This window comes from Myotis daubentonii, chromosome 16 (genome assembly GCF_963259705.1).
Source record: "Myotis daubentonii chromosome 16, mMyoDau2.1, whole genome shotgun sequence".
NCBI classification, from domain to species: domain Eukaryota; kingdom Metazoa; phylum Chordata; class Mammalia; order Chiroptera; family Vespertilionidae; genus Myotis; species Myotis daubentonii.
Window position 1 is genome coordinate 17990338 of NC_081855.1, and position 24864 is coordinate 18015201.

General features: G+C 45.2%; 2 protein-coding genes across 3 annotated transcripts in view; one reads left to right on the top strand and one right to left on the bottom strand.

Annotated features, from left to right (window-relative positions):
• LOC132219275 (polyunsaturated fatty acid lipoxygenase ALOX12-like) overlaps positions 1–24864 on the bottom strand; it is a 107796-nt gene that overhangs the window by 46117 nt on the left and 36815 nt on the right. The gene's annotated exons all lie outside the window — the stretch shown is intronic.
• On the top strand, positions 3740–23252 carry LOC132217774 (polyunsaturated fatty acid lipoxygenase ALOX12-like). 2 transcript variants are annotated; one of them, XM_059668221.1, is made up of 14 exons: positions 3740–3916; positions 4477–4678; positions 5907–5988; positions 6090–6212; positions 6306–6409; positions 6660–6820; positions 7610–7753; positions 8396–8605; positions 11106–11200; positions 11432–11593; positions 12107–12228; positions 22547–22647; positions 22776–22946; positions 23073–23252. In XM_059668221.1, exons 1-14 carry the CDS (start codon positions 3782–3784, stop codon positions 23250–23252), a joined length of 1992 nt encoding a protein of 663 aa, XP_059524204.1. In that variant the 5' UTR covers positions 3740–3781. The 2 variants fall into 2 exon arrangements, with proteins under 2 accessions (XP_059524204.1, XP_059524205.1); XM_059668222.1 differs by having other exon boundaries at positions 11106–11192; positions 11424–11593.

Below are 24864 nucleotides of genomic sequence, written 5' to 3' on the forward strand. Positions count from 1 at the left end.
TTGGGGCTGTTTATCAAGGTGGTTTCCGCAGTGAGCCACCCTGAGTGATGAGGTCATGCTCCTGTAGACAGAGAATGGACATGGATCTGCACATCACAAGAGTGGTGAGTCCCCCAAACTCACGGTCCTCTCCTATAATGCAGCCCACTATGTGTGCTGTCATCCATAGACCCACCTGCATCACACTCGTGGGGCTTGGGAGGGCATAAGGAACTATTATGAATGTGAACTGTGGCTATTGCTTTTGCTCTGAGTAATAATGTCACCTTTGGTACTGAACTTGAAGTTTTGTGTGTTCTGCCACCATCTGTAACACAGCAATTAGACAAACCTGAGTAGTTTTTAAGTTGGATAAAATCCCACAACAGTCATTTTTTTCTTCAAAATTAGACCCATCCTATTGGCAAAAATTAAAAAATGATAACTTTCTATGCTGATGGAGAACCAGAGAAAAGAGCCTCTGGTACTATGATACAGCCTTTTGTGGAAGCAATTTGACAATAATATACATTGCTGTATACTTATTGGCAGACTCATTGAATTGTTGACATGAAATATGTACAGATTTTACATCTCAAGTATACCTCAAAAAAAGTAGTTTTCAAATATCAGAACTTCTATCTATCTATCTATCTATCTATCTATCTATCTATCTATCATCTATCTATCTATTATCTATCTATCTATCTATCTATCTATCTATCTATCTATCTATCTATCTATACTAGAGGCCTAGTGCACAAAAATTTGTGCACTCGGAGGGGAGGGGGGGTCCCTCAGCCCGGTCTGTGCCCTCTCGCAGTCTGGGACCCCTCGGGAGATAATGACCTGCTGGCTTAGGCCTGCTCCCGGGTGGCAGAGGGCAGGCCCAATCCCTAGGTGCAGCCCCTGGTTGGGCCCAGAGCAGGGCCGATTGGGGAGTTGGGGTGCCACCCCCTGTCATGCACAGAGCAGGGCGGATTGGGAGGTTGTGATGCCACCCTCAGTCACTCTCAGGGTAGGGCCGATTGGGGGGTTGGGGCACCGCCCCCTGTCACACTCAAGGCAGGGTTGATGGGGAGGTTGTGGCGCCACCCCCTGTCACACACAGAGCAGGGCCAATCAGTGGGTTGGGGCGCTGCCCCCTGTCACGCACAGAGCAGGGCCCATCAGGGGGGTTGGGGCTCTGTACCCTGTCATGCACAGAGCAGGGTCAATCAGGGGGTTGGGGAGCTCGCCCCTGTCACTCACAGAGTAAGGGCTGATAGGGGAGTTGGGGCGCCGCCCTCTGTCACCCACAGAGCAGGGCCGATCAGGGGGTTGGGGCACCGCCACTGTCACACTCAGGGCAGGGCCGATGGGGAGGTTATGGCTCTACCCCATCACACACAGAGCAGGGCCCGTGGCGGGGGGGAGGGGTTGGGGCGCCACACCCTGTCACACACAGAGCAGGGCCGATCAGAGGGTTGGGGCGCTGCACCCTGTCATACACAGAGCCGCAGGGCGATCAAGGGGTTGGGGAGCTCCCCCCTATCAGGCACAGAGCAGGGCTGATCAGGGGGTTGGGGCGCCTTCCCCTGTCACACACAGAGCAGCAGGGCAATCAGGGGGTTTGGGTGCTGCCCCCTGTCACGCTGATCCCGGTGCCAGGAGGCCTCGTGGCTCCGCTGATCCTGGTGCTGGGAGGCATATTACCCTTTTACTATATAGGATAGAGGCCTGGTGCATGGGTGGGGGCTGGCTGGTTTGCCCTGAAGGGTGTCCTGGATCAGGGTGGGGGTCCCCACTGGGGTGCCTGGCCAGCCTGGGTGAGGGGATGATGGCTGTTTGCAGCTGGTCACACACCCTTCATGGTGGGGGTCCCCACTGGGGTGCCTGGCCAGTCTGGGTGAGGGGCTGAGGGCTGTTTTCAGGCTGGCAGGGGACTGAAGCTCCCAACTGCTCCTTTTTTTCTTTTTTTTTTTATTCTGGGCCAGCTTTAGCTCTGACTCCAGCTCTGAGGCCTCTGCTGCTGAAAGCAGGTATCTGGTTTGTTTGTGTTCTATAATCGAAACACTGTATCATCTCCAGCTCTGAGGTCCCGGCTCGCTGAAAGCAGGTTTCTGGGGTTTTGTTTAGCTTCTATATTTGTAACTATGTTTCAAACTGCCCGCTCAGAGGCCGGCAAGGCAGGCAGGGAATGTTGGTTTCCTCCGTCACTGAAGCAAGCAAGCCTCATGTTAGTTTCAAGCTGCCTGGCTGCCGGCCGCCATCTTGGCTGGCAGTTAATTTGCATATCGCCCTGATTAGTCAATGGGAAGGGTAGCAGATGTATGCTAATTACCATGTTTCTCTTTTATTAGATAGGATAAAAGCCTAATATGCAAATTGTCCCCTCTGGAGTTCCACTGGGAGACCAGGAGCTCAATCGCTTGCTTGACATGTGCTGATCACCAGGAGGCTGCACAGATCAAAGGAAGGCCCTGGCCAGAAGCTGGAAGGCCCTGATCAGCCCTGATTGCCAGCCAAGCCTAGGGACCCTACCCATGCACGAATTTCGTGCACTGGGCCTCTAGTCTAATATAAAATAGATACATACATATTAGTTGAAATCTCATTTCTGAGAATCTATACTTTAAATATAAGGGTGCATAAGGGTATACATACAAAAGGTGTTCATTAAAGCACTTATCATAGTCAATACTGAATACTGGGATCATATCACAGTGTAACCATTTTTAAAAATATATATATTTGTACTGGTTTCAAAGAGGAAGAGAGAGGGAGAGAGAGAGAGAGAAACATCAATGATGAGAGAGAATCATTGATCAGCTGCCTCCTGCATGTCCCACAATGGGGATCGAGCCCACAACCCAGGCATGTGCCCTGACTGGGAATTGAACCGTGACCTCCTGGTTCATAGGTCAATGATCAAGCACTGAGCCACACCAGCCAACCTAACAGTGTAATATTAAAGCCAGCAAAGAGAGCAGTTAGGTCTCCATCTATTTATCTGAAGATATTCTCATCGTGTATTGTTAACTATGGAAAGTAACCTCCAACAAAATAAAATGTATAGTGTGACCTTATTTTTGTGGAAGAAATGACATAAACCACATGAAACAATCCCATTAACAGAAAGATGTGGAGAAGCAGAAACAGTAAATAGTGACATTGGTTGTCTGTCTTAGGATGGGGGTGTGGATAGAAAACAAAAGGGAGAAAAGGAATACATTAGCTGCTCTCTAGCTGAATTGGGCACCACAAGTTTATTACAGGAAATACTCTAACTCATCCCTGGCCCCTGGAGTGTCCTGCATGAAGAACTTTAACTGGCCCACATTGGGAATCCCAGTGCCCCTTTGGCACACAGACCTGGTAGGTGAATAGAAAATGAGTACAGTTGCCCAGGGGCACCAGACACTGCAAGAAAGAAAAGGGATGACACCCAGGACCCCTTCGGAAAATGTAGTACAACCAGGCAGGGGGGTGTGGTTGGGGGAATGAGAGCCTAGAAAGAAAACTCTGGTGGAACCTCCCTTCGCTTCTCTATTTCTTCCCCCACCCAGACTCAGCCGCTCATCTTCCTCCAAGCCCACTTCTTAGCACTTTGCTGAGAGGATCAGCCGCCTTTCCCCCACCCTCTGGGTTAATCCTAGGTTCTGGCTTATCTGGGGTGGGGCCCAATCCTGGAGTGGGCTGGCACACACAGTGCTGCTTTATTAAGCCCTGGATTGTCCTGAGGCAGCAGGAGGAAGCCTGGCCTCGGAATCTTGGTACCAGTAACAGAAGCTCTGCCACGAAGGCGAGCCCACCTGCTGCCATGGGCCGCTACCGCATCCATGTGGCCACCGGGGCCTGGCTCTTCTCTGGGTCTTTCAACCGCGTGCAGCTGTGGCTGGTCGGGGAGCGCGGGGAGGCGGAGCTGGAGCTGCAGCTGCAGCCAGCGAGGGGCCAGGTGGGCACGGGAAGTGGGGACACAGAACCTGGTGGGGCTGGGCTTGCCCTATTGGGCGGGTGGGACACAGGAAGCTTGGAGCCAGTGAGGGAGCATCCATGCTGGCTGGGACTTCCAGTGAGAAGGGATAACTGCACCTGGATAGGTGAGAGGGTCAGAGCCACGGCACAGGAGGGACTCAATCCCTTTCTCCCTCCCCCCACCCCCCCCCTCCCACTCAGCCTCAACTCCTTTCCCAAGTGACCCCAGGCCAGTGTCATTACGGGATCTGTGTTCAAAGGGGAGGGTCCTCTGAGAGCGCAGGCATGGGCGCAGTGTGAGCTCATTTAGTGCGTGGGTGTAGGTGATGATGCTCAGTGTTCAAGACACCACAGGCCTTGCCCGCGTCCTTCATCCTCCTGGTGCAATGGGGCATCAGAGACCCACAGCACAGGTGTTGGAGGAGGCAATGCTGTCCCTGGAGGCCTTGACACTGGACTCCACAAAAGACCCCGCACCCTCAGTTACATGTCCTTTCCCGGGTCCCCACTACTAAGTCTCACCGGGTTCTGTCCCCACAGGTGGAGGAGTTCGAACAGGATGTTCCCCAGGACTTGGGGCCACTGCAGTTTGTGAAGTTACGCAAACACCACTCCCTGGTGGACGATGCCTGGTTCTGTGACCGCATCACAGTGCAGGGCCCTGAACCATGCCAGGAGGCTGCCTTCCCCTGCTACTGTTGGGTGCAGGGCGAGGGCATGCTGACTCTGCCCGAGGGCACTGGTGAGGGGCCGCCTCAGGGAAGTGGGTGCAGGACCTAAGGATGACTGGAGGTGGGGAAGCAGGGAATAGCACTGAGGAAGTGCCTAGAGGGGTTGAAAAAGTACATGCTCAGCAGGTAAAAGATGGACAAGACAGGAATGGAGGGGGACTGTATACATAGAATGAAAAGGACTGGAAATGGGACTGGACAAGGAAATGAGTGATGTGTACATCCCACCTCTCAAAAAGGTGAGCACAGAGAATGGGAGGTGCAGCCATGCTGGGAAACAAAACAGCCAAAGTAAAGGGGCAAGGAGATCTCTCCCTGACTGTGAACATGGTAGGGCAGGGACAGGTGAGGCTAGCACATGTGATTCCCAAGAGGAGACAGGGAAGAGGAGCAACAAACAATATGACATGAAGAGCTGGTTTGGCTGTGAAAACATGGAAGACAACTGTGAGGGCAGGGAGCACAATGACGGGGTGAGGGTGAATGAGGACAGCAAACAGAGAATCGGTTACCTTAGGAAATAAGAACAAGAGACAATTGAGGGAAATGACAGGTAAGACTGGAAGCCTGAACGAAATGTCTTTGAGGCACAAGTAAGTATAAGTACCGATGAGGGCAGGGTTAAGCCAGGTTACCAACTATAAACTATGTGGAGTTGAGGACAGGTGAGATGAAGCCAGGTAAATGTAGCAACATGGATCCATTACTTGGTTTGGCGCACATAGAATACCTTATGCCACGGGACAGGTGGCAGTGGAAGTAGGTTGAGGGAGATCTGAGGATGTACTAGTAAGTGTACCTAACTTGAAATATGTCATTTTTGAAAAACAGAATAAGGTGTGGATAGGGAAGGTCCAAAACAGGGGAAATTAACAAAGGAATGTTTGATAATGTAGGATAGATGTTGACATTTCAGCTGATTAAGAATGAAATTCATAGATAATGAAGAAGATAGATAGATAGATAGATAGATAGATAGATAGGAGTTAAGTGTTACATTAGGGTGTCAAAAATGGTATTTTCCTTTCAGGACAAATATGAGATTGGAGATTGGTGAAATGAAGAAAGGGGAGTGGGTGAAGATGGATGACTAGTAAATTGAGTAGGGAGACAGAGCCAGGAAAAAAATGGCAAAAGAGTATGATACCATGCAACTAAGAAATAGGAGATTGGAAGAAGCAAGGGCATAGCATGAAACTGAAGAAAGCATTGAGGAGAATTGCCTTAATGTCTCCCCAGCCCGCCTGGTAGGAAACAATACCTTGGATGTGTTCCAGAAGCATCGAGAACAGGAACTGGAGGAAAGACAGCAAATCTACTGGTGACCACCCTACTAAAACCTCCCAATTGTAACCCCTTCCCTGACAACTTCCTCCATCACTGATTTCTATCCCCTCCATAACCTTTGTCCCCATCTGCTAGCTGGGCCACCTGGAAAGAAGGGTTACCCCTGACAATAGCTGCAGGCAGTGAGGATGATCTACCTGTAAATATGAGATTCCACGAGAAGAAGAGGCTGGACTATAAATGGACAGTGACTACAGGGTGAGGAAATAGTCAGAGTAAAGTGGGGCTGGTGGATCCAGGAACCGGAAGGATTTGGTAAACTGATGGTTTCGTCCTTAATGTCTGTTCTAGGATTATGGAGATTGCTCTCAAATATGTTTATACCCTCCCGAGATCCTGGAACAGCCTAGAAGATTTTGATGAATTATTCTGGGGACAAAAGACTGCCCTGGCTGGTCAGTGGTTTCCCCAGGTCTCCATAACACCTTGATGGCCCTGATACTGAGCTGTCACACTCCATAGTCCCCAAAATTGCTTGTCAAAAACGAACTTATACATGGGAATCTGACATATGTCTCAGGTATGAAAATATGTGGACTGGGTATGGAGGAGCCATGTTACTAAATCCCTGGGTTAGAATCTGGGGAAGAGGGAAATTGGGCTGTGGTGAATATCCTCCTCCTAACCTCTACACCAACCCCACAGAGAAGGTTCAAAAGTGCTGGCAGAACGATGAGCTTTTTGGCTACCAGTTCCTCAATGGCGCCAACCCCATGCTGTTGAGACGCTCCACCTCTCTGCCCTCCCGACTGGTAATGCCCTCAGGGATGGAGGACCTTCAGGCCCAGTTGGAGAAAGAACTCCAGGTACAGCCTCTAGCCCAGTGGTTCTCAACCTGTCGGTCGTGACCCCTTTGGGGGTCGAACGACCCTTTCACAAGGGTTGCCTAAATACATCCTGCATATCAGATATTTACATTACGATTCATAACAGTAGCAAAATTACAGTTATGAAGTAACAACGAAAATAATTTTATGGTTGGGGGTCACCACAACATGAGGAACTATATTAAAGGGTCGAGGCATTAGGAAGGTTGAGAACCACAGCCTTTTATTGTCTTCTTCTTGTCTGTGTGGGGAATTGAAGTGGTGAAGGGGAGGGACCAAAGGTGAGTCAGGGAAGGGAGGCTGTGATGAGCCACTGTCCTTGGATACAGAGTCCTCTGCTAGAAATCCTATAGGAGATAAAGTACTAGTATGTAGGGAAAAGCATCAAGGCTTGATACAGCCAATAAAGCAGACCATTAGGAGATATTAGGGAAAGGAACTTGGGCAACTTAACAAGGGAAGAGTTTGGCATACCTGTGGTACAGAATCAAGAGGCATACAGTACCTAGTTCTGAAACTACCTCTGACATAGACAAGCCACATGTCTCTAGGAAAGACTCTTTTCATGGCGTCTTAGCCCTCCCTGTAAAATGAGAGAACTTGAACTTGATGCTCTAGTGCTTCCTTCACTTCTCCACTGGGACTCTGGTAGTGATGTGAGATAATGGCAAGAAAAGAGAGTGAATGTCTTTATGTTTCTTCTCATTTGCCTTGGCCCTGTGGAGGTATGCTTTCAACTAACCATGGGTATGGTCCTCTGTTCCTCAGAACGGTTCTCTATTTGAGGCTGACTTCATCCTACTGGATGGAATTCCAGCCAATGTGATCCAAGAAGAGAAGCAGTACCTGGCTGCCCCCCTTGTCATGCTGAAGATGGAACCCAGTGGGAAGCTGCTACCCATGGTCATCCAGGTAGGTGATATAGGTTTCTTTCTCCTGACACCACTCTGTCTTCATCCCCAACTTCTGTCAAGGGACAAAGACAGCTGGTTCTTGTCGCCTACCCCTGCCTCAGTCAGTGAGACCTGTCCTCATCTCCCATCTCTCATTTCAACCTTGCAACCTGCTCAATACCCAAAATTGCCTTTCTAAGACTCATAATGGTCTCCGTTGGTTCTCACCCTAAGGCTACTCAATCTCTTTCTGACCTTTGCATCTGTGAAATATTCCTTCTTTCTTAGATGTCTTTTACCCCTTGTTTTTATTATGTTTTCATTTTTATTATTCTCCTCAATCAATTGATGAGAACTGTCATTTTTCTCACATGTCCAGTTTCTCCTTCCTATTCTACCATCCTAACTCACACCCTCATCAGGTTTCTCTCAGTCATACTGGACACCTCTTTCCAATTCCTCTGGCTTTGAAACTGGCCAGTAAGGCACACACACTTCCCCACAGCTATTGTAAGGACGAGTGGAAGGGTCCTCATTCCTCCTACTAGATTATAATCCTCTGGGAGATAACAATCTTAGTCACCAGTGTTTCCCCAGAATACTAAGCATGGTGTCTAACCTATGATAAGGTTAATGAATGCTTAATTTATCTTTATTGCAGATCGAGCCTCCCAATCCCGGCAACCCCACCCCATCACTGTTCCTGCCCTCAGACCCTCCACTTGCCTGGCTCTTGGCAAAGACCTGGGTCCGAAGTTCAGATTTCCATCTACACGAGCTCCACTATCACATTCTGAAGACTCACCTACTGGCTGAAGTCTTCGCTGTGGCCACCATGAGGTGCCTCCCAGGACTGCACCCTGTCTTCAAGGTACATCCTCTACCCTCCATGTCCCATCTCTCTCACATCCCAGAGAAAGGAAACACAAACCAATTCTCCTAGATTTAAAAAGCCTAAGCCATCTGGTTGGGAACATGTTAACAATGTTTTTTCTAATTGAGCAAGTGTCCATTTTATTATAACAAAAGTTCTTTATAGGAATGTGTAACTAGAGAAGAAGAGATGGATGCTTCAGGACCTTGAGTTTTGTGGCTTTGTTTCTAATATTTAAATTTTTATTTTGCGATTATCATAGATTTTCATGCAGTTTTTAAAATAATACAGAGAGATGCCATGCCATCTATTGTACTAAGTCAAGTCACTTAGTATATATTCAGCATTTATTGTAAGACAGCTCTGACATTCTCCAGCATAGTCCATTGAAGAGTAGGAATATAATTTTTTTTTTTAAAAAACACACAGTATCTAGGAATAGACTTTGAAATAGAGAAAGCAATAAACACTATATTTTTATGGAGAATGTTCCACTACAACTTGTGGATAATTAAGCAGAAGACCAAATGAATAAAAGAGCAGCCCAATACATTATTTATCTTGCCCAATGAGAGGTGCATGACATGGTAGTTAGATCAATAGAAAGGAAAATGCAAAGACTTTGTGATGAGCAGAAATAGTAGTTGCAGCATGTCTGGGTGCAAGATTGGAGAGAAAGCTCAGAGGTCTGAGCTACTGCAATAACTAGGAGCCCACCTGGTACTGATCTAGAAATATTGTGATTTTATAAAAGAGTGAGCCTAGGATCTATTGCTAGTGAGAAGGCAGAAAATATAGCCTTGTGCTTGCAAAAAAATGTTTTTAAAATGTTGATGACACTTCACATGTAGTAACAGGAGGAAAAATGATATAGGCTTATGAATTGTCAGAAACAATACAATCAAGAAAATCCAGTTTGAGGTGAAAGATGAGATGTTCAGTTTTAGGTACATGGAGTTTGAAGTGGTAGCAAGATATGTGAGTACATGCTAGGTAGAATATCTGAATTGTGTTTCCTCCAGGAGACCCCACCTTCATTCCCAAACTTGTCCATTGGAAGTGATGACTCCTTAGGGTTCTAGAGTAACAAAGACATGGTATACACTCACAGAATTCCTTTATCTTGGATTTGATTGACTTTATATTGCCTTTGCAGCACTACCTTCTGTGTATCTTAGTGGTTGAACCCACTTTTACTCTTCTAAATCCCCTTTTCACAGCCCCCTCTACACGTGTCTCCTCTCACCATAACAACTTCTTCCCATGGCAGGCCACGCAGGAGGGCTAAGCCTGCCCATTTCATCTATTTATCTGTGCCAGCTCTGCATGCAGCCTGCTGGGATCTGAATCCGGAATCCTGGCCTCTGTTCTTACCAGATGTGTTCTCAGTGTTCTAATCTCTAAATGGGGGTAATAGGAGCTCCATCATGGAGTTAATGAGGAATAACAGAACAGCAGCATGACACAGGCTAAACGCTACAAAAATAGTTGTTCTTGCTATTATGATTAGTTATTTGTTTTCTGGTCTACTTTTGATGTAAACCTTGGGCTTTCTGTGAAACTCAGCATCTTTTTTAATCTTTCTGAAGTTTCAGACCAATGTGTGTTGCTTTGATATGTTGATACCAATGATATCAGTTGGGTCCTTTCTTCTCTGCAGCATCACTAACTCACGTAAATAATAATAATGTATGAATCGGCTCCTGGATGAAAACAAAATTGTTTAACACAAAGCAAATGCACATGAGGATCAGATGGCTTTTTTATAATGGCCAAGGGAAAGCAGGAGAAATTAACATTGCCTAATTGGTGGTAGGAAGAGATTTGACAACAGCCCCTTGGCTGATAAAGAAGGTAGATCAATATGGTTCCTTTAATTCTGACTGAAAGTACCCTACCCATGCAATCCCTAATCCTGAAATTTTAAAAATGCGAGTAAAACAACTAGAGGTTGGAGGAACAGCTTTGAAAATTAATAGAAAGGCAAGTTTAAACTGTAAGGATGTGTATGATAGAAAAAATTATTTAAAAAAATCAAAAGTTAAAGGACTGATTCTCAAAGAACATCTATACTCAAGGTGGAATAATAAAGGTAATGATAACAGCTACTATTCAAGGACATCTATGTGCTAGGCAATGTGCTGAACATTCTCATACATTATATACATAAGCATCACCACAGCACCCGTAATGAGACCATATTGTCATCCCCTGTAAAAAGATGGGCGCTTAGAGGGTTTATTATCTTGTCCAAGTATGAAAGTTAGTGGTGACGTGTAAATTAAAATCCCGGCCAGTCAAACTCCAAAGCTCAACTCACAGGGCGATAGGAGAACATGAGACTAAGAGATCAGAGAAGAATGAGACCAGCCTGCAAAGCACCAGCAGGTAGTTAAGCATCAAGAGGACAGAAAGTCTCCATGCTGAGTGCCACTCCCTAATAAAAAGGACCCAAGCATGTTGTACATAAACCACTCCTCCAACCTTCTCCATCCAGCTCCTGATCCCACACACCCGCTACACCATGGACATCAACACCCGGGCACGAACTCAACTCATCTCAGATGGAGGTTTATTTGATAAGGTAAGGAGGTAATGGCATGGACACCTAATCATTCAAATCTGCATGACCTCCTGTCAGTTTCAAGCTTCCAGTCCCCCTTGTATGAATGTCCTGACCCTTAAACCCAGGAGCCTTGTCCCTTTATACCAATGTCATTGAATCTCAAAAGCCCACATCTGACCACTTCATATACTATGCTATGTTTTCCAGCTCTGTTTCTCCCCTCAAGACCTCTCATGTCTATTGGCACAGGCAGGAAGCACAGGTGGAGGGGGGCATGTGCAATTGATCTGCCGGGCCATGACTCAGCTGACCTACCGCTCCCTCTGTCCTCCGGATGATCTGGCTGATCGGGGCCTGCTGGGAATCCCAAGTGCCCTCTATGCCCATGATGCTTTACGACTCTGGGAGATCATTGCTCGGTGGGTGAGAGTGGGAGCTGAGTAAAAAGGGGGCATTAGGAATCGTGAAAATGGGACTTGGCCTGAGGTCAGCATGGGACAAAAGGAACATGAAATAAGAAGGTCCAGACAGGAGGTTCAGACAGGAGAAGCAGGGGACTCAATCCTGAGATTGATGAGAAAGAATAAGAAGACAATGGGTGGGGTCTGAAAATGGGGAGACTGAAATAGCCAGTGTAAGTAGGCAGAACTGTGTGGGTGGGTAAAACTAAGGAATTTGGTAGAATCAGGGATTTTGTTACAAAGAGTGACTATCAACCATGTATTCGGAATTCTTAAATGAATGATCCACATTTTCTTCCTTTCTAAACTAGTGTGTAGAAAGAACTAGGGAATGTCTCAAAGGCAAGTCTTGCAAGATCTGTCCCCAGACACAGTGAGAGTCAGATGGATAGATGCCACAGAAAAGGAGTAGAAGTCTGAGGCTACAGCCTTGTACTCTCCAGGAGCTCAGCTCCCTTCTCCTCTGGACAGGTACGTGGAGGGGATCGTCCACCTCTTCTACCACAAGGATGATGTCGTGAGAGGGGACCCTGAGCTGCAGGCCTGGTGTCGGGAGATCACTGAGGTGGGGCTGTGCCAGGCCCAGGACCGAGGTGAGACCCCTCCCCAGAGAAGAGAAATCCTTGGACACTCTCCTGAGAATCCCTTCCCAGTCTTGCCCATCTGGGGACAATTATAACCCCTCATCATGCCCATCCCTCCACACATGAAACATCTGAATCTGATTCCCATCTCCTAAGACTCAGGACAATTCTAGAATCCTAAGGATTGTCCTCCACAGAGACCCTCATGCTTTTTCATAGATGCCCCTCACCTGCCAAGGGGACTAATAAGGCCAGAATTATAGCCAGTAAGGAATCTGCCCAGGTCCTGCCAGGCTATCTGCACTAATAAAAGAGAAACATGGTAATTGGTGTACGACCGCTACCCTTTTCATTGGCTAATCAGCGAGATATGCAAATTAACTGTCAGCCAAGATGGTGGCCGGCAGCTAGGCAGCTTGAAACTAACATGAGGCTTGCTTGCTTCAGTGACAGAGGAAACCAACGTTCCCCGCCTGCGGCTGCAGGCCTCTGAGCCGGCAGTTTAAGAAACATTGTAATGCATACCGCTGGACTTCAGCCAGCAGAATCACAACATTGTAAGCAAAGGCCAGAAACCTACTTTCAGCAGCGTAGGCCTAAGAGCTGGAGCCAAGCCTCAAGCTAAAGCTGGCCCAGAATAAAAAAAAAAAAAAAAAGGAAAAAAGGAGTGGTTGGGAGCTTCAGTCACCCCCAGCCTGAAAACAGCCCTCAGCCCCTCACCCAGACTGGCCAGGCACCCCAGTGGGGACCCCCACCCTGAAGGGTGTGTGACCAGCTGCAAACAGCCATCATCCCCTCACCCAGGCTGGCCAGGCACCCCAGTGGGGACCCCCACCCTGATCCAGGACACCCTTCAGGGCAAACCAGCCGGCCCCCACCTGTGCACCAGGCCTCTATCCTATATAGTAAAAGGGTAATATGCCTCCCAGCACTGGGATCAGCGAAGCGGCAAGGCCTCCCAACACTGGGATCAGCGTGACAGGGGGCAGCACCCAAACCCCCTGATCGGCCCTGCTCTGTGTGTAACAGGGGGTGGGGCCACAACCTCCCTACCGTCCCTGCTCTGTTCATGACAGGTGAAGGCGCCCCAACCCCCTGATCGGCCCTGCTCTGTGGGTGATAGAGGGCGGTGTGCCAACTCCCCTATTGGCCCTACTCTGTGAGTGACATGGGGGAGCTCCTCAACCCCCTGATGGGTCCTGCTCTGTGCATGACAGGGGGTGGCGCCACAACCTCCCCATCGACTCTGCCTTGAGTGTGACAGGGGGCGGTGCCCCAACCCCCCAATCAGCCCTACCCTGAGCGTGACTGAGGGTGGCATCACAACCTCCCAATCCGCCCTGCTCTGTGCATGACAGGGGGCATTGCCCCAACTCCCCAATCGGCCCTGCTCTGAGCCCGACCAGGGGCTGCACCTAGGGATTGGGCCTGCCCTCTGCCACCCGGGAGCAAGCCTAAGCCAGCAGGTTGTTATCTCCTGAGGGGTCTCAGACAGCAAGAGGGCACAGGCCGGGCTGAGGCACCCCCCCCCCCCGAGTGCACAAATTTTTGTGCACCGGGCCTCTAGTCTCCTAATAATTGTCGATTTCCTTACTTAAGGATAGAAATGGGGAGATTATCCCCACAAAAGCGCATGACAGCCCATCCTAGCTCCCCCCCCCACCTTTTCCTCCTTCCTTCTACTGTCCAGCACACAGAGAGGATCCAGACATCATGCACACCTGCCACGGTGCAAGGTCATTTCTAGATGTAGTCTCAATAATGTATATATTTTGACTTAAACCCAAAGTCAATGTCATGATCTTTGGAACTCAAGTTTCTTAGATAAAAGTGCCCTCCTCACTGGTGAACTACCTTCAGGTCCCATACCCCGTTTTTTTAAATCTATAACAAAGAAATAACCTTTCTTGAGCACTTCCCAGATTCATAGTCCTCTCTCTAGTACACGTAGGCTAACCGGGGTTGTTTTGAATCATCCTTTAGCTCCTTCCCGTTTCACACTTCACACCAATACCTTGAATCCCTTCCATTCCTTCCATGCAATAACTGTAGCGAATAGCTAAGAACTGGTAATGCAAACATCAGTAAACAACACACCTACCACGGAGTGGAGTCTTACCTCAAAGTATCTGGGGCTGTACCTTCCCCATTCATGCAATGGCACTTCGTCAGCCCTTCACGACCAAAATTTCTGTAGTAAGTCTCAGTTCTGTCTCTCAAGCTCCACATGATCCAAAAGACCCTTCTCATTCTCTCTTTCATGCTTCTCCCCATGAAATATCCACATCAGAGCACTTGTAATACTTATTTGACTATGAGCTTTAACTACTTGCACCCACACTGTTCTCCCTCAGCTTTCATGTTTCTCTTTGTAACATCATTCTCTCATCGCACTCATTAAAGGCAGTGTATTAAGATTTTCTCTTCTCAGACCTATGACTTGAGAAAGCCATTTAATCTCTTTGACTTTTAATATCCTTTCTCTGAAGTGAATATAATTCTTGTCCCAAATGAAATAATGAATGTGAAAAGTTCAAACATGTGTAAAGCAATCAATGTAAAATGATTGTGATCATATGCCCCACTCCAAAAAATTACCTCCCTGATATGCTCAGCAAATATAAGAGGTGAGCAAATCCTTAAACTTCCTGAGCAGCATCTCAACTGTAAATGGAGTGAATGGGACAATGGATTTGATGCTGCTCTAGTTCCAACATGAGTCTATGCCTTCTCTTTTTTTCTGCATTATAACCCAAATATTGGAAAATATTTTCTGTGAATAGGAGGGCAACCTCAGTGTTGTTTTTTGGTTGTTGTTAATCCTCACTCCAGGATATTTCTCCATTAACTTTTAGAGAGTGTGGAAGGGAGGGAGAGAGATAAACAATGATGTGAGAGAGACACATTGATTGGTTGACTCACAAATTTGCCCCCCCACCTGGGCAGGGATCAAGCCTGCATCCGAGGTACTTGCACTTGACTGAAATTGAACCCAGGACCATTCAGTCAACAGCTTGATGCGGTATCCACTGAACCAAATCAGCTAGTGCAACCTCAGTATTCTAAATGACTTTTGAAGAGGGTAGCAATTTTATTAAAATAAAACAAATATGGAGCAAAGTCAACATTATAAATAATTGGCCTACAAGTTGAACTTTTAGTAAGGTGACATACCTATATAATTAGCACAAAGAACAAAAACCATTACCAGCTCCCCAGAAAGCCCCCTGTGCTATTCCAGTCCTTCCCCTTCCAAAGGTAACCACTTCATATTGCACAGGTTAATTTTACCTGTTTGAACTTCACACAAATGAAATAAAAATATGCACTCATTAATGTCTCAAAATATGTTTCAAATTTACCCTTGCTGTTGTGACATGTAGCATGTAGGTAATTGTTCTCATTGTATATTATTCTTTTGTCTTCTTTTTTCAAATTTTTTAATTTAATTTTTTAATTGTTTAAAGTATTACATATGTCTCCTTTTACCCTGATTGACCCCCTCCCTGCCACTTCCTCTCCCCAGGACAAGCCTCCATCGCCCCAGTGTCTGTGTCCATTGGTTGTGCTAATATGCATGCATACAAGTCCTTTGGTTGATCTCTTATCCCCTCCCCTTCTCTCTGAAGTTGGACTGTCTGCTCAGTGTTTCTTAGTCTCTGGATCTATTTTTGTTCATCAGTTTATGTTGTTCATTATATCCCACATATGAGTGAGATCATGTGATAGTTATCTCTTTCCAACTGGCTTATTTCACAGCATAATGCTCTCCAGATCCATCCACGCTGTTGCAAATGGTAAATGTTTCTTCTTTTTTATTGCAGCAGTAGGGGCCCGGTGCATGAAATTCATGCACTTGTGGGGGGCGGGTCCCTCAGCCCGGCCAGCACCCCCTGCAGTCCAAGAGCTCTTGAGGGATGTCCAACTGCCACGGAAGCAAAAGAGGCTCCCGCCATTACCGCTGCACTCACCAGCCATGAGCCTGGCTTCTGGCTGAGCTGCGCTCACACTGACCACCAGGGGGCAGCTCCTGCATTGCGCATCTGTTTCCTGGAGGTCAGTGCACATCACAGACCCGTTGTTCCAATGTTGGGCCCAAACCGGCTCTCTGACATCCCCTGAGGGGTCTGGATTGCAAGAGGGTGCAGGCCAGGCCAAGGGACCCCACTGGTGCATTATTCCAGATGAATTTTTGGAGAGTTTGTTCTATGTCTGTGAAATATGCTGTTGGTAATTTAATGGGAATTTCTTGAATCTATAAATTGCTTTGGGTAGTATGGTCATTTTAATGATGTTGATTCTACCAATCCATGAACACGGTATGTTCTGCCATTTGTGTATGCCTTCCTCTCTCTCTTTTCAATGTCCTGTAGTTTTCTGAGTTCAGGTTGTTTACGTCCTTAGTTAAGTTTATTCCTAGGTATCTTAAATTTTTTTGGTGCAATAGTAAATGGGTTTGTTTTTTTAGTTTCTCTTTCTGTGAGTTCATTATTGGTGTATAAAAAAGCCATAGGTTTCTGGGCGTTAATTTTGTATCCTCCTGCATTACCGAATTCATTTATTACATCCAGTAGTTTTTTGATGGAGTTTTTGGGGTTTTCTATGTACAGTATCATGTCATCTGCAAATAACAACAGTTTTACTTCTTCTTTTCCAATTTGGATGTCTTTTATTTCTTCTTCTTGTCTAATTGCTATGGCTAGCACTTCCAGTACTATGCTGAACAGGAGTGGTGAAAGTGGGTGTCCCTGTCTTGTTCCTGTTCTTAGGGAAAACGGTTTTAGTTTTTTCTCATTGAGTATGATGTTGGCTGTAGGTTTGTCATATAAGGCTCTTATTATGTTGAGGTATGATCCCTCTATTCCCACTTTGCTGAGAGTTTTTATCAAGAAAGGGTGTTGGATTTTGTCACATGCTTTTTCTGCATTGATTGATATGATTATGTGATTTTGGTCTCTCAATTTGTTTATGTGATGTATCACATTTATTGATTTGTGGATATTGTACCATCCTGGCATCCCCAGAATAAATCCCACTTGGTCATGGTGTGTGATCTTTCTAATGTAATGCTGGATCCAATTTGCTAGAATTTTGTTGAGAATTTTAGCATCTATGTTAATCAGGAATATTGGCCTGTAGTTCTTTTTCTTTGTGGTGTTTTTATCTGGTTTTGGAATTAGGGTAATGCTGGCTTCATAGAAAGAGCTTGGAAGTGTGCCTTCCTCTTGAATTTTTTGGAATAGTCCGAGAAGGATAGGTTTTAGTTCTTTGAATGTTTGGTAAAACTCCCCTGTAAAGCTGTCCAGACCAGGGCTTTTGTTTGCTGGAAGATTTTTGATTACTGCTTTAATTTCATTGGTAGTTATCAGCCTACTCAGGTTTTTTTATTCTTCCTGATTGAGTTTTGGAAGCTTGTATTTTTCTAAGAATATGTCCATTTTGTCTAGGTTGTCCAGTTTGTTGGAGTAGAGTTGTTCGTAGTAAATTTTTACAATTCTTTGTATTTCTGTGGGTCTGTTGTTACTTCACATCTTTCATTTCTGATTTTGTTTATTTGGGTCCTCTCTCTTTGTTTCTTGGTGAGCCTGGCTAAAGGTTCATAAATCTTGTTTATCCTTTCAAAGAACCAGCTATTTTTTAAAAATATATTTTATTGATGTTTTACAGAGAGGAAGGGAGAGGGATAGTTAGAAACATTGATGAGAGAGAAACATTGATCAGCTGCCTCTTGCACACTCCCTACTGGGGATGTGCCCGCAACCAAGGTAAATGCCCTTGACCGGAATCGAACCTGGGACCCTTCAGCCCACAGGCTGACACTCTATCCACTGAGCCAAACAGGTTAGGGCCAAAGAACCAGCTCTTGGTTGCATTGATCTTTTGTATTGTTGTTTTTGTTTGTTTGTTTTTTGTATTTTTTATCTCTGTCGTTTATTTCTGCTCTGATCTTTATTATTTTCTTCCTTCTCCTTACTCTGGGATTTTCTTATTGCTCTCTTTCTAATTCTTTAAGTTGCAAGGTTAGATATTTATTACCATTTTTTCTTGTTGTTTTTTTTTTTGAGATAGGCCTGTAAAGCTATGAACTTCCCTTTCAGGACTGCTTTCCCTGTGTCCCATAGATTTTGGATTGTTGTGTTTTCATTGTTGTTTGTTATCAGAATGCTTTTCATTTCTTTTTCGATCTCTCTGGTAACCCAATAATTGTTTAATAGCATGCTATTTAGCCTCCAAGTGTTTGATTTTTTTCATTGCTTTTATTGTAGTTGATTTCTAATTTTATGCCATTGTGATCTGAGAAGATGCTTCTTATGATTTCTATCTTCTTGAATTTGAAGAGACTTTGCCTGTGTCCCAATATGTGTTCTATCTTTGAAAATGTCCTTTGTGCACTTGAGAAGAATGTATATTCTGTAGCTTTGGGGTGAAATGTTCCGAAGATGTCAATTAATTCCTTCTGATCTAGTGAGTCATTTAGGATTGATGTTTCTTTGCTGATTTTTTGTTTAGAGAATTTATCCAGTGGTGTCAATGCGGTATTAAAGTTCCCTACTATTTCTGTGAATCTCTCTCTTGATATGTTCCAGGAGTTTTTTATGTATTGGGGTGTTCCTGTATTGGGTGCATATATGTTTACCAGAGTTATACCTCTTGCTGAATTGCTCCCTTTAGTATTATGAAGTGGCCTTCCTTATCTCTTGTTTGGCCTTCACTTTGAGGTCTATTTTGTCATATATAAATATTGCTACCCCAGTTTTGTTTTTTGCTTTGTTTTTTCATTTCCATTCGCCTGAGAAATATTTTCCATCCCTTCACTGTCAGTCTTTGTGAGTCCTTGGTTCTGATGTGGGTCTCTTGTAGACAGTAGATATATGGGTCATGTTTTCTAATCCATTCAGCTACCCCGTGTCTTTTGATTGGAGCATTTAATCCATTTACATTTAAGGTTATTATTGATAGGTGCTTGTTTGTCACTATTTTTATTTTTTATACCTGTGTTCCTTCTTCCCTTCCTATTTCTTCTTTTTACAGCAAGTCTTTTAGCATTTCTTTCTTAAGTAAAAGATAAAAAATAAAAAAGTGAAGTAGTGAAGTGTCATTTGCTTCAGCTGACTTTTAACGTCCCATGGGGGCTGGATTAAGACCCCTCTCTACTGTTCTGTCTGGCACTTCTCATTTTCCTGTTAGGTAGTCAGGACCATGTTGAAGTTCCCACTGACCTACTGCTCCTCTGTGTCTGTCTCCAGAGGCTTGGATTTAGGCGTGCGGAACCTATCTGCCCGTTTGTCTCCCTACTTTCAGTCGTATTTACACAAGCATCTATTTCTGATACGGGCTCTAGGCGGTGGTATTGCTGTATTAGCTTCCAGGGCCGCTAGGAGGTGCTAGCTCTTCTGGAGAAAAATGGCTGTTTAGGGTTGGAGGGACCAGGCTGTCCCAGAGCTGGATTCCTGGTCGCCCCTCCCTGCTTTGCTCCCCAGCCTCCACCAAACCACGTCCACCTGCACCGCAGCCTCGCTGGGTATTTGTTATCGAAATATCCTATGTACTGAGTTTAGCGAGTAAAAGCAAAGAAAATATAAAGACAGAGCAACTGTGCCGCTGCGCAATTCTCTCCCCAGCAATGCGCAGCCAGTGCAGAACTTCAGGCAGCCTTTCTGGGTGCAGCCTTCCACGGCTGTGGAGTTAGATCTAGAGTCCCCCGCTGCAGCAGCTCTGTGGACCCCCTTCCACAGTCATGTGTTACGCGTGTCCCATGGAACGTGGAGTTGGCGCAGCAGTTTCCTTCTGACCAGCGGTTCTCAACCTGTGGGTGGCGACTCCTTTGGGGGTCGAATGACCCTTTCACAGGGGTCACCTAAGACCATCGGAAAACACATACAGTGGAGCCTTGACTTAGGAGTGTCCCGACTAACGAGTTTTTTGAGATACCAGTTGTCTCTCTGCCGATTTTTTGCATTGAGTTGATAGAGTAATTTGAGTTAACAAGCTCCTTAACGAGCTCGGTCTCGGAACGAATTAAACTCGTAAGTCAAGGCCCCACTGTATATAATTACATATTGTTTTGTGATTAATCACTATGCTTTAATTATGTTCAATTTGTACCAATGAAATTGGGGGTCACCACAACATGAGGAACTGTATTAAAGGGTCGCGGCGTTAGGAAGGTTGAGAACCACTGCTCTAGTCCCTGTGTTTGTGCGTTTTTCTCTCCAGCCCAGATACCTGATCCTACCGTTCCCCAGGTGTCTCTGTCATTTCAGGCCGCGGATTGTCTCACCAGCTGTGTTTAATGTGCCAATTCCAGGTGGATGCTATTCGATTTAGTTGTTTCTTCTTACTCAGTGGTTCTCAACCTTGGCTGCACATTAGAATCACCTGGGAATCTTTTTAACATCCTGATTTCTGGGCCTCATCCTCCAGAAATTCTGTTTCTTTGTTACGGGGTGGGGCCACAGCATTAGTAACAAAGAAACAGAATTTCCCGAGGATGAGGCCCAGAAATCAGGATGTTAAAAAGATTCCCAGGTGATTCTAATGTGCAGCCAAGGTTGAGAACCACTGTTCTAGCTGATCTGTGAGAAGGCACAGGACATGTCTGTCTATTCAGCTGCCATTTTGCCTCCCCAGACAAACTTTTTAGGAGCCCGTGGCCGGGGAGGCTGGAGTCTCGGTGTTCATGGGTTCACAGCCAAGGCAGCAGGTCCCTGGCTGGTGTGGCTGTAGGGTCCCAGGTGGTGTCTGCGGGCTCCCCGGGTGGAGGTGAGACTGGGCTTCCCATCACAGCAGCTCTCCCTTTCAAGATGGCGAGGCCTCTGAGGCAGAGCCGGCTGCTCTGGGAGAGATTGCAGCGGTGGGAGAGGCTGCCCAGCTAGGGGAGTCTGGTCCGCCAACCCCCAAAAGTCCTGTGGAATATAATTGTCACACACACACACACACACACACACACACACACACACACACACCACATGCCCATGCACTCCCCTTTCGCTCCCTCCCTCCCTCACACTCTCTCCCTCACTGCCGTCCTGTCAGCCGCCGTTTGGATCGCTAATCATATTATTCTATTTTGTGATTATGATGGACTTTATTTTTCCTTTCTCCCATTGATGGGTATTTGGGCTGTTTCCATTTTGAGGCCATTAATGTCATTGCTGCTGTGAACAATGTTGTGTGTACAATTCTGTTGGGTGTGTATCTAGAAGTGAAATTGATGGTCATAGGATATCTGTATGTTCAGTTTTAGTGGTTTCTGACAGTTTTCCCAAGTGCTATATATATTTACTCTCCCTCCACAGAATATGAGATATAGTCAATACCTTCTCAAATATTTTGAAAAAATACTTTGGTCACATTGTGAATGTGTTGTGCTTTCACATTTGAGTTTAAGTTGTGTTCTCCCTGTGACTGGTAGAACCGAGGAACTTGTCCTGGGTTTAGTAGCCACAGGGATATCTTCCTTTATGTGGAGCCTGTTCCTCTTTTGTGCCATTTTATTTTGGGTTGTCTACCTCTCTCCTGTTGCTTTTAACCACTTTTGAACACTGGCTATTAGACCAGTGATGGCGAGCCTTTTGAGCTCGGTGTGTCAGCATTTTGAAAAATCCTAACTTAACTCTGGTGCCGTGTCACATATAGAAATTTTTTGATATTTTCAACCATAGTAAAACAAAGACTTATATTTTTGATATTTATTTATATATTTAAATGCCATTTAACAAAGAAAAATCAACCCAAAAAATGAGTTCGCGTGTCAACTCTGACACGTGTGTCATAGGTTCGCCATCACTGTATTAGACCAACCAGCCTCTCAGCCCTGCCCACTCCCCACCTTATAAACACACCTACAATGGACTGAGGGGGTTTATATGGACCATCTCCATGGACCATCCCTTTATAAGGTAACAATTATTATCTCTATTCTCAGAGTAAACTAAATAGCAGCTCAGAGAAGCTAAGCAGTCAGTCCAAGGTAATGCAGTTAGTCAGCAGCAAAGCAAGGACTGGTCTCTTGACTAAATTATTAACTATCCCCCTTTACATCTCATATCTCCCTTTCCTGCCTTACTTATATTCTTATCACTATCTAACAAACTGTGTGTAAATTTTTCTTAGTTATTCTGTTTATTATCATTCTTCACTACCACAGTCTGTTTTGCCCACCAACATATTCCCAGTGCCTGTATAGTGTCTGGTACAGAGTAGTTCATGACTTTTTGAATGAATGAACACTAACTAGTCTAATATATGGACATGCCAAGATATCAGCATTTATTTCCTTATCTCCTTTGGAACTGCAGTTTCTAATCTTTGTTCTTTTCTCTAGGTTTCCCTGTCTCTTTCCAGTCTCGGGCTCAGCTCTGTCATTTCCTTACCATGTGCATCTTCACATGCTCTGCCCAGCATGCAGCAGTGAACACGGGCCAGGTATGCACAACTGAAAATCTGGGTCTCTGAGAAAAAGCTTCTGGTCTAGGGGACACTTGAAGGAGAAAGCTTGAGTATAGGGTCCTGAACCAGAGTTTCTGAGTGACTCCAGATTCTTCCTCCCCCAGTTCGACTGGTTTGCCTGGGTCCCTAATGCCCCATGCTCAATGCGGATGCCCCCACCCACCACCAAGGAAGATGTCACAATGGACACAGTGATGGGCTCACTGCCTAGTATCTGGCAGACCAGTCTTCAGATGTTTCTCCCATGGCTCCTAAGCCGGCCACCAGCAGACATGGTGAGAGGGGACCTCTGGAGCTCTGAGGGGACTGATGGCTGACAAGGAGACTTTAGGGTGAGGGACTGGAGTTTGGGTCCCTTTTCTTGGTACAAGAAGATAATCGATCCTTTCTTTCTGCTCCAGGTACCACTGGGGCATCACCAAGAAGAGTATTTCTCAGGTCCTGAGCCCAAGGCTGTTTTAAGGCAGTTTCAGGCTGATCTGGACAACCTGGAAAAGGAAATCGTGGCCCGGAATGAGCAGCTAGACCTTCCCTATGAATACCTGAAGCCCAGCCTCATAGAGAGCAGTGTTGCTATCTGAGCCCAAATTGTTCATCCTTCAAATACTTGAGGCCCCCACCATGCTTAACATTTCCCCAATTTTTATTGTTTTCATGGGTCTGAATTGCTATGGCTCTATTTTCTCCTTTTGATTTCCCTACCTAAATGTCTCATTAATATGAGGCATTGTCCTAACTTCTAGTTTCCCTAATACAATAATCTTTACCTTGAAACCGACTATCTCACATAACATTTTCTTTCCCCTGAAAATGTTGTCTTCTCCATTTGTCACAAAGTCCTTATGTAATGACATTACATTATCACTGACATAAGTGATTTAAAAATTTGTTTTATAGATAGAACTAATATTTTAATATAGTTGGATAAAAGTCAATTCCATTTCTTTTTTTCTGCTCTGGATAATCAGTTATCACAGCACTTTTCACTGAAAAGCCCATTCTCCCCATGATTCTATAATGCTGACATAAATCAAGTTTGCATCTATGAATGAGTCTAGTTCTCAGCTGTCCAGTAATTATGCCACATTCACATAAGTACTACAGCTTTATACTTAATGTAGCCTACCATTTGATGATCTTTTCATCTAATTTGTTCTTTAGAGGTCTTTGGCTTTCCTTGGGCTTCTAGCCTTTCATAAAAATATTAGGACCAGCTTTTCTAGTTCCAAAAATAAAACCTCTTATGATTTTTATCAGAATTGCTTTGCATCTACATAATTTTTAAAATCTTAAGCCAATTTTTCATTTTTGGAAAATATACACTGAGTTATCTATAAGCATTGTGAATTGAATTTGCTTATTTTGTTTATATACTTCACATTACATAGTTCATAAATAAGATTGGGCTATAGTTTCTCTTGAGCTATCCTTCTCATTTTTTTGTTAAGAAGGCTGTCATTTCCCCAAAGAGTAAGTAGGGTAGAATTCATCATTTGGTGTCATTTAGGGAAATCCATATATATAAAAGCCAAGGTACTGGAACAACAGAACAACCAGAATGACCAGTTGCTATGATGCACACTGCAGTGGCCAAAAGGCCCGATCAGGGCCCCAATCAGTATCTCCACCCTGTTGTGGCCCCTCCCCCTGGCCGGCCCAGCCTCCAATTGGACCCCCCACCCCAATCGGGGACAGGACTGGTGGCCAACCTCCAGCGTCTCCTCCACCCCACTGGCCCAGCTCCGATTGGCCCCCATTGGAGTGGGTGGCCAGAACCCACCTGTGCACAAATTTGTGCACCAGAACTCTAGTTTTATAATAAGATTTGAATTACCTTTTCCTAGAGTGTTTTATAGAATTTCACCTGTTGCCATTATCTAGGTCTGATGGCTTTTTTCATGGGAAGATTTAAAAATACATATTAACATTCTTTAATAGTTATAGGGCTATTCAAGTTTTCTATTTCCTCTCCAGTTATATTTAGCTCTACCTTTTCCTTGATTTTTTTACATTTGATTAAATTTATTGTCATTTCATTTTTTCAATATTCTTTTATTATCTGCAGCAACTGTCACTATGGTTCCTTTTCATTACGACTATAGCTGTTTTTAACTTCCTTTTTTCTTGATCAATCTTGCCATCAGTTATACTGATATTCTGAAAGAACCAATATTTGGCTTTTTTTGTTTCTCT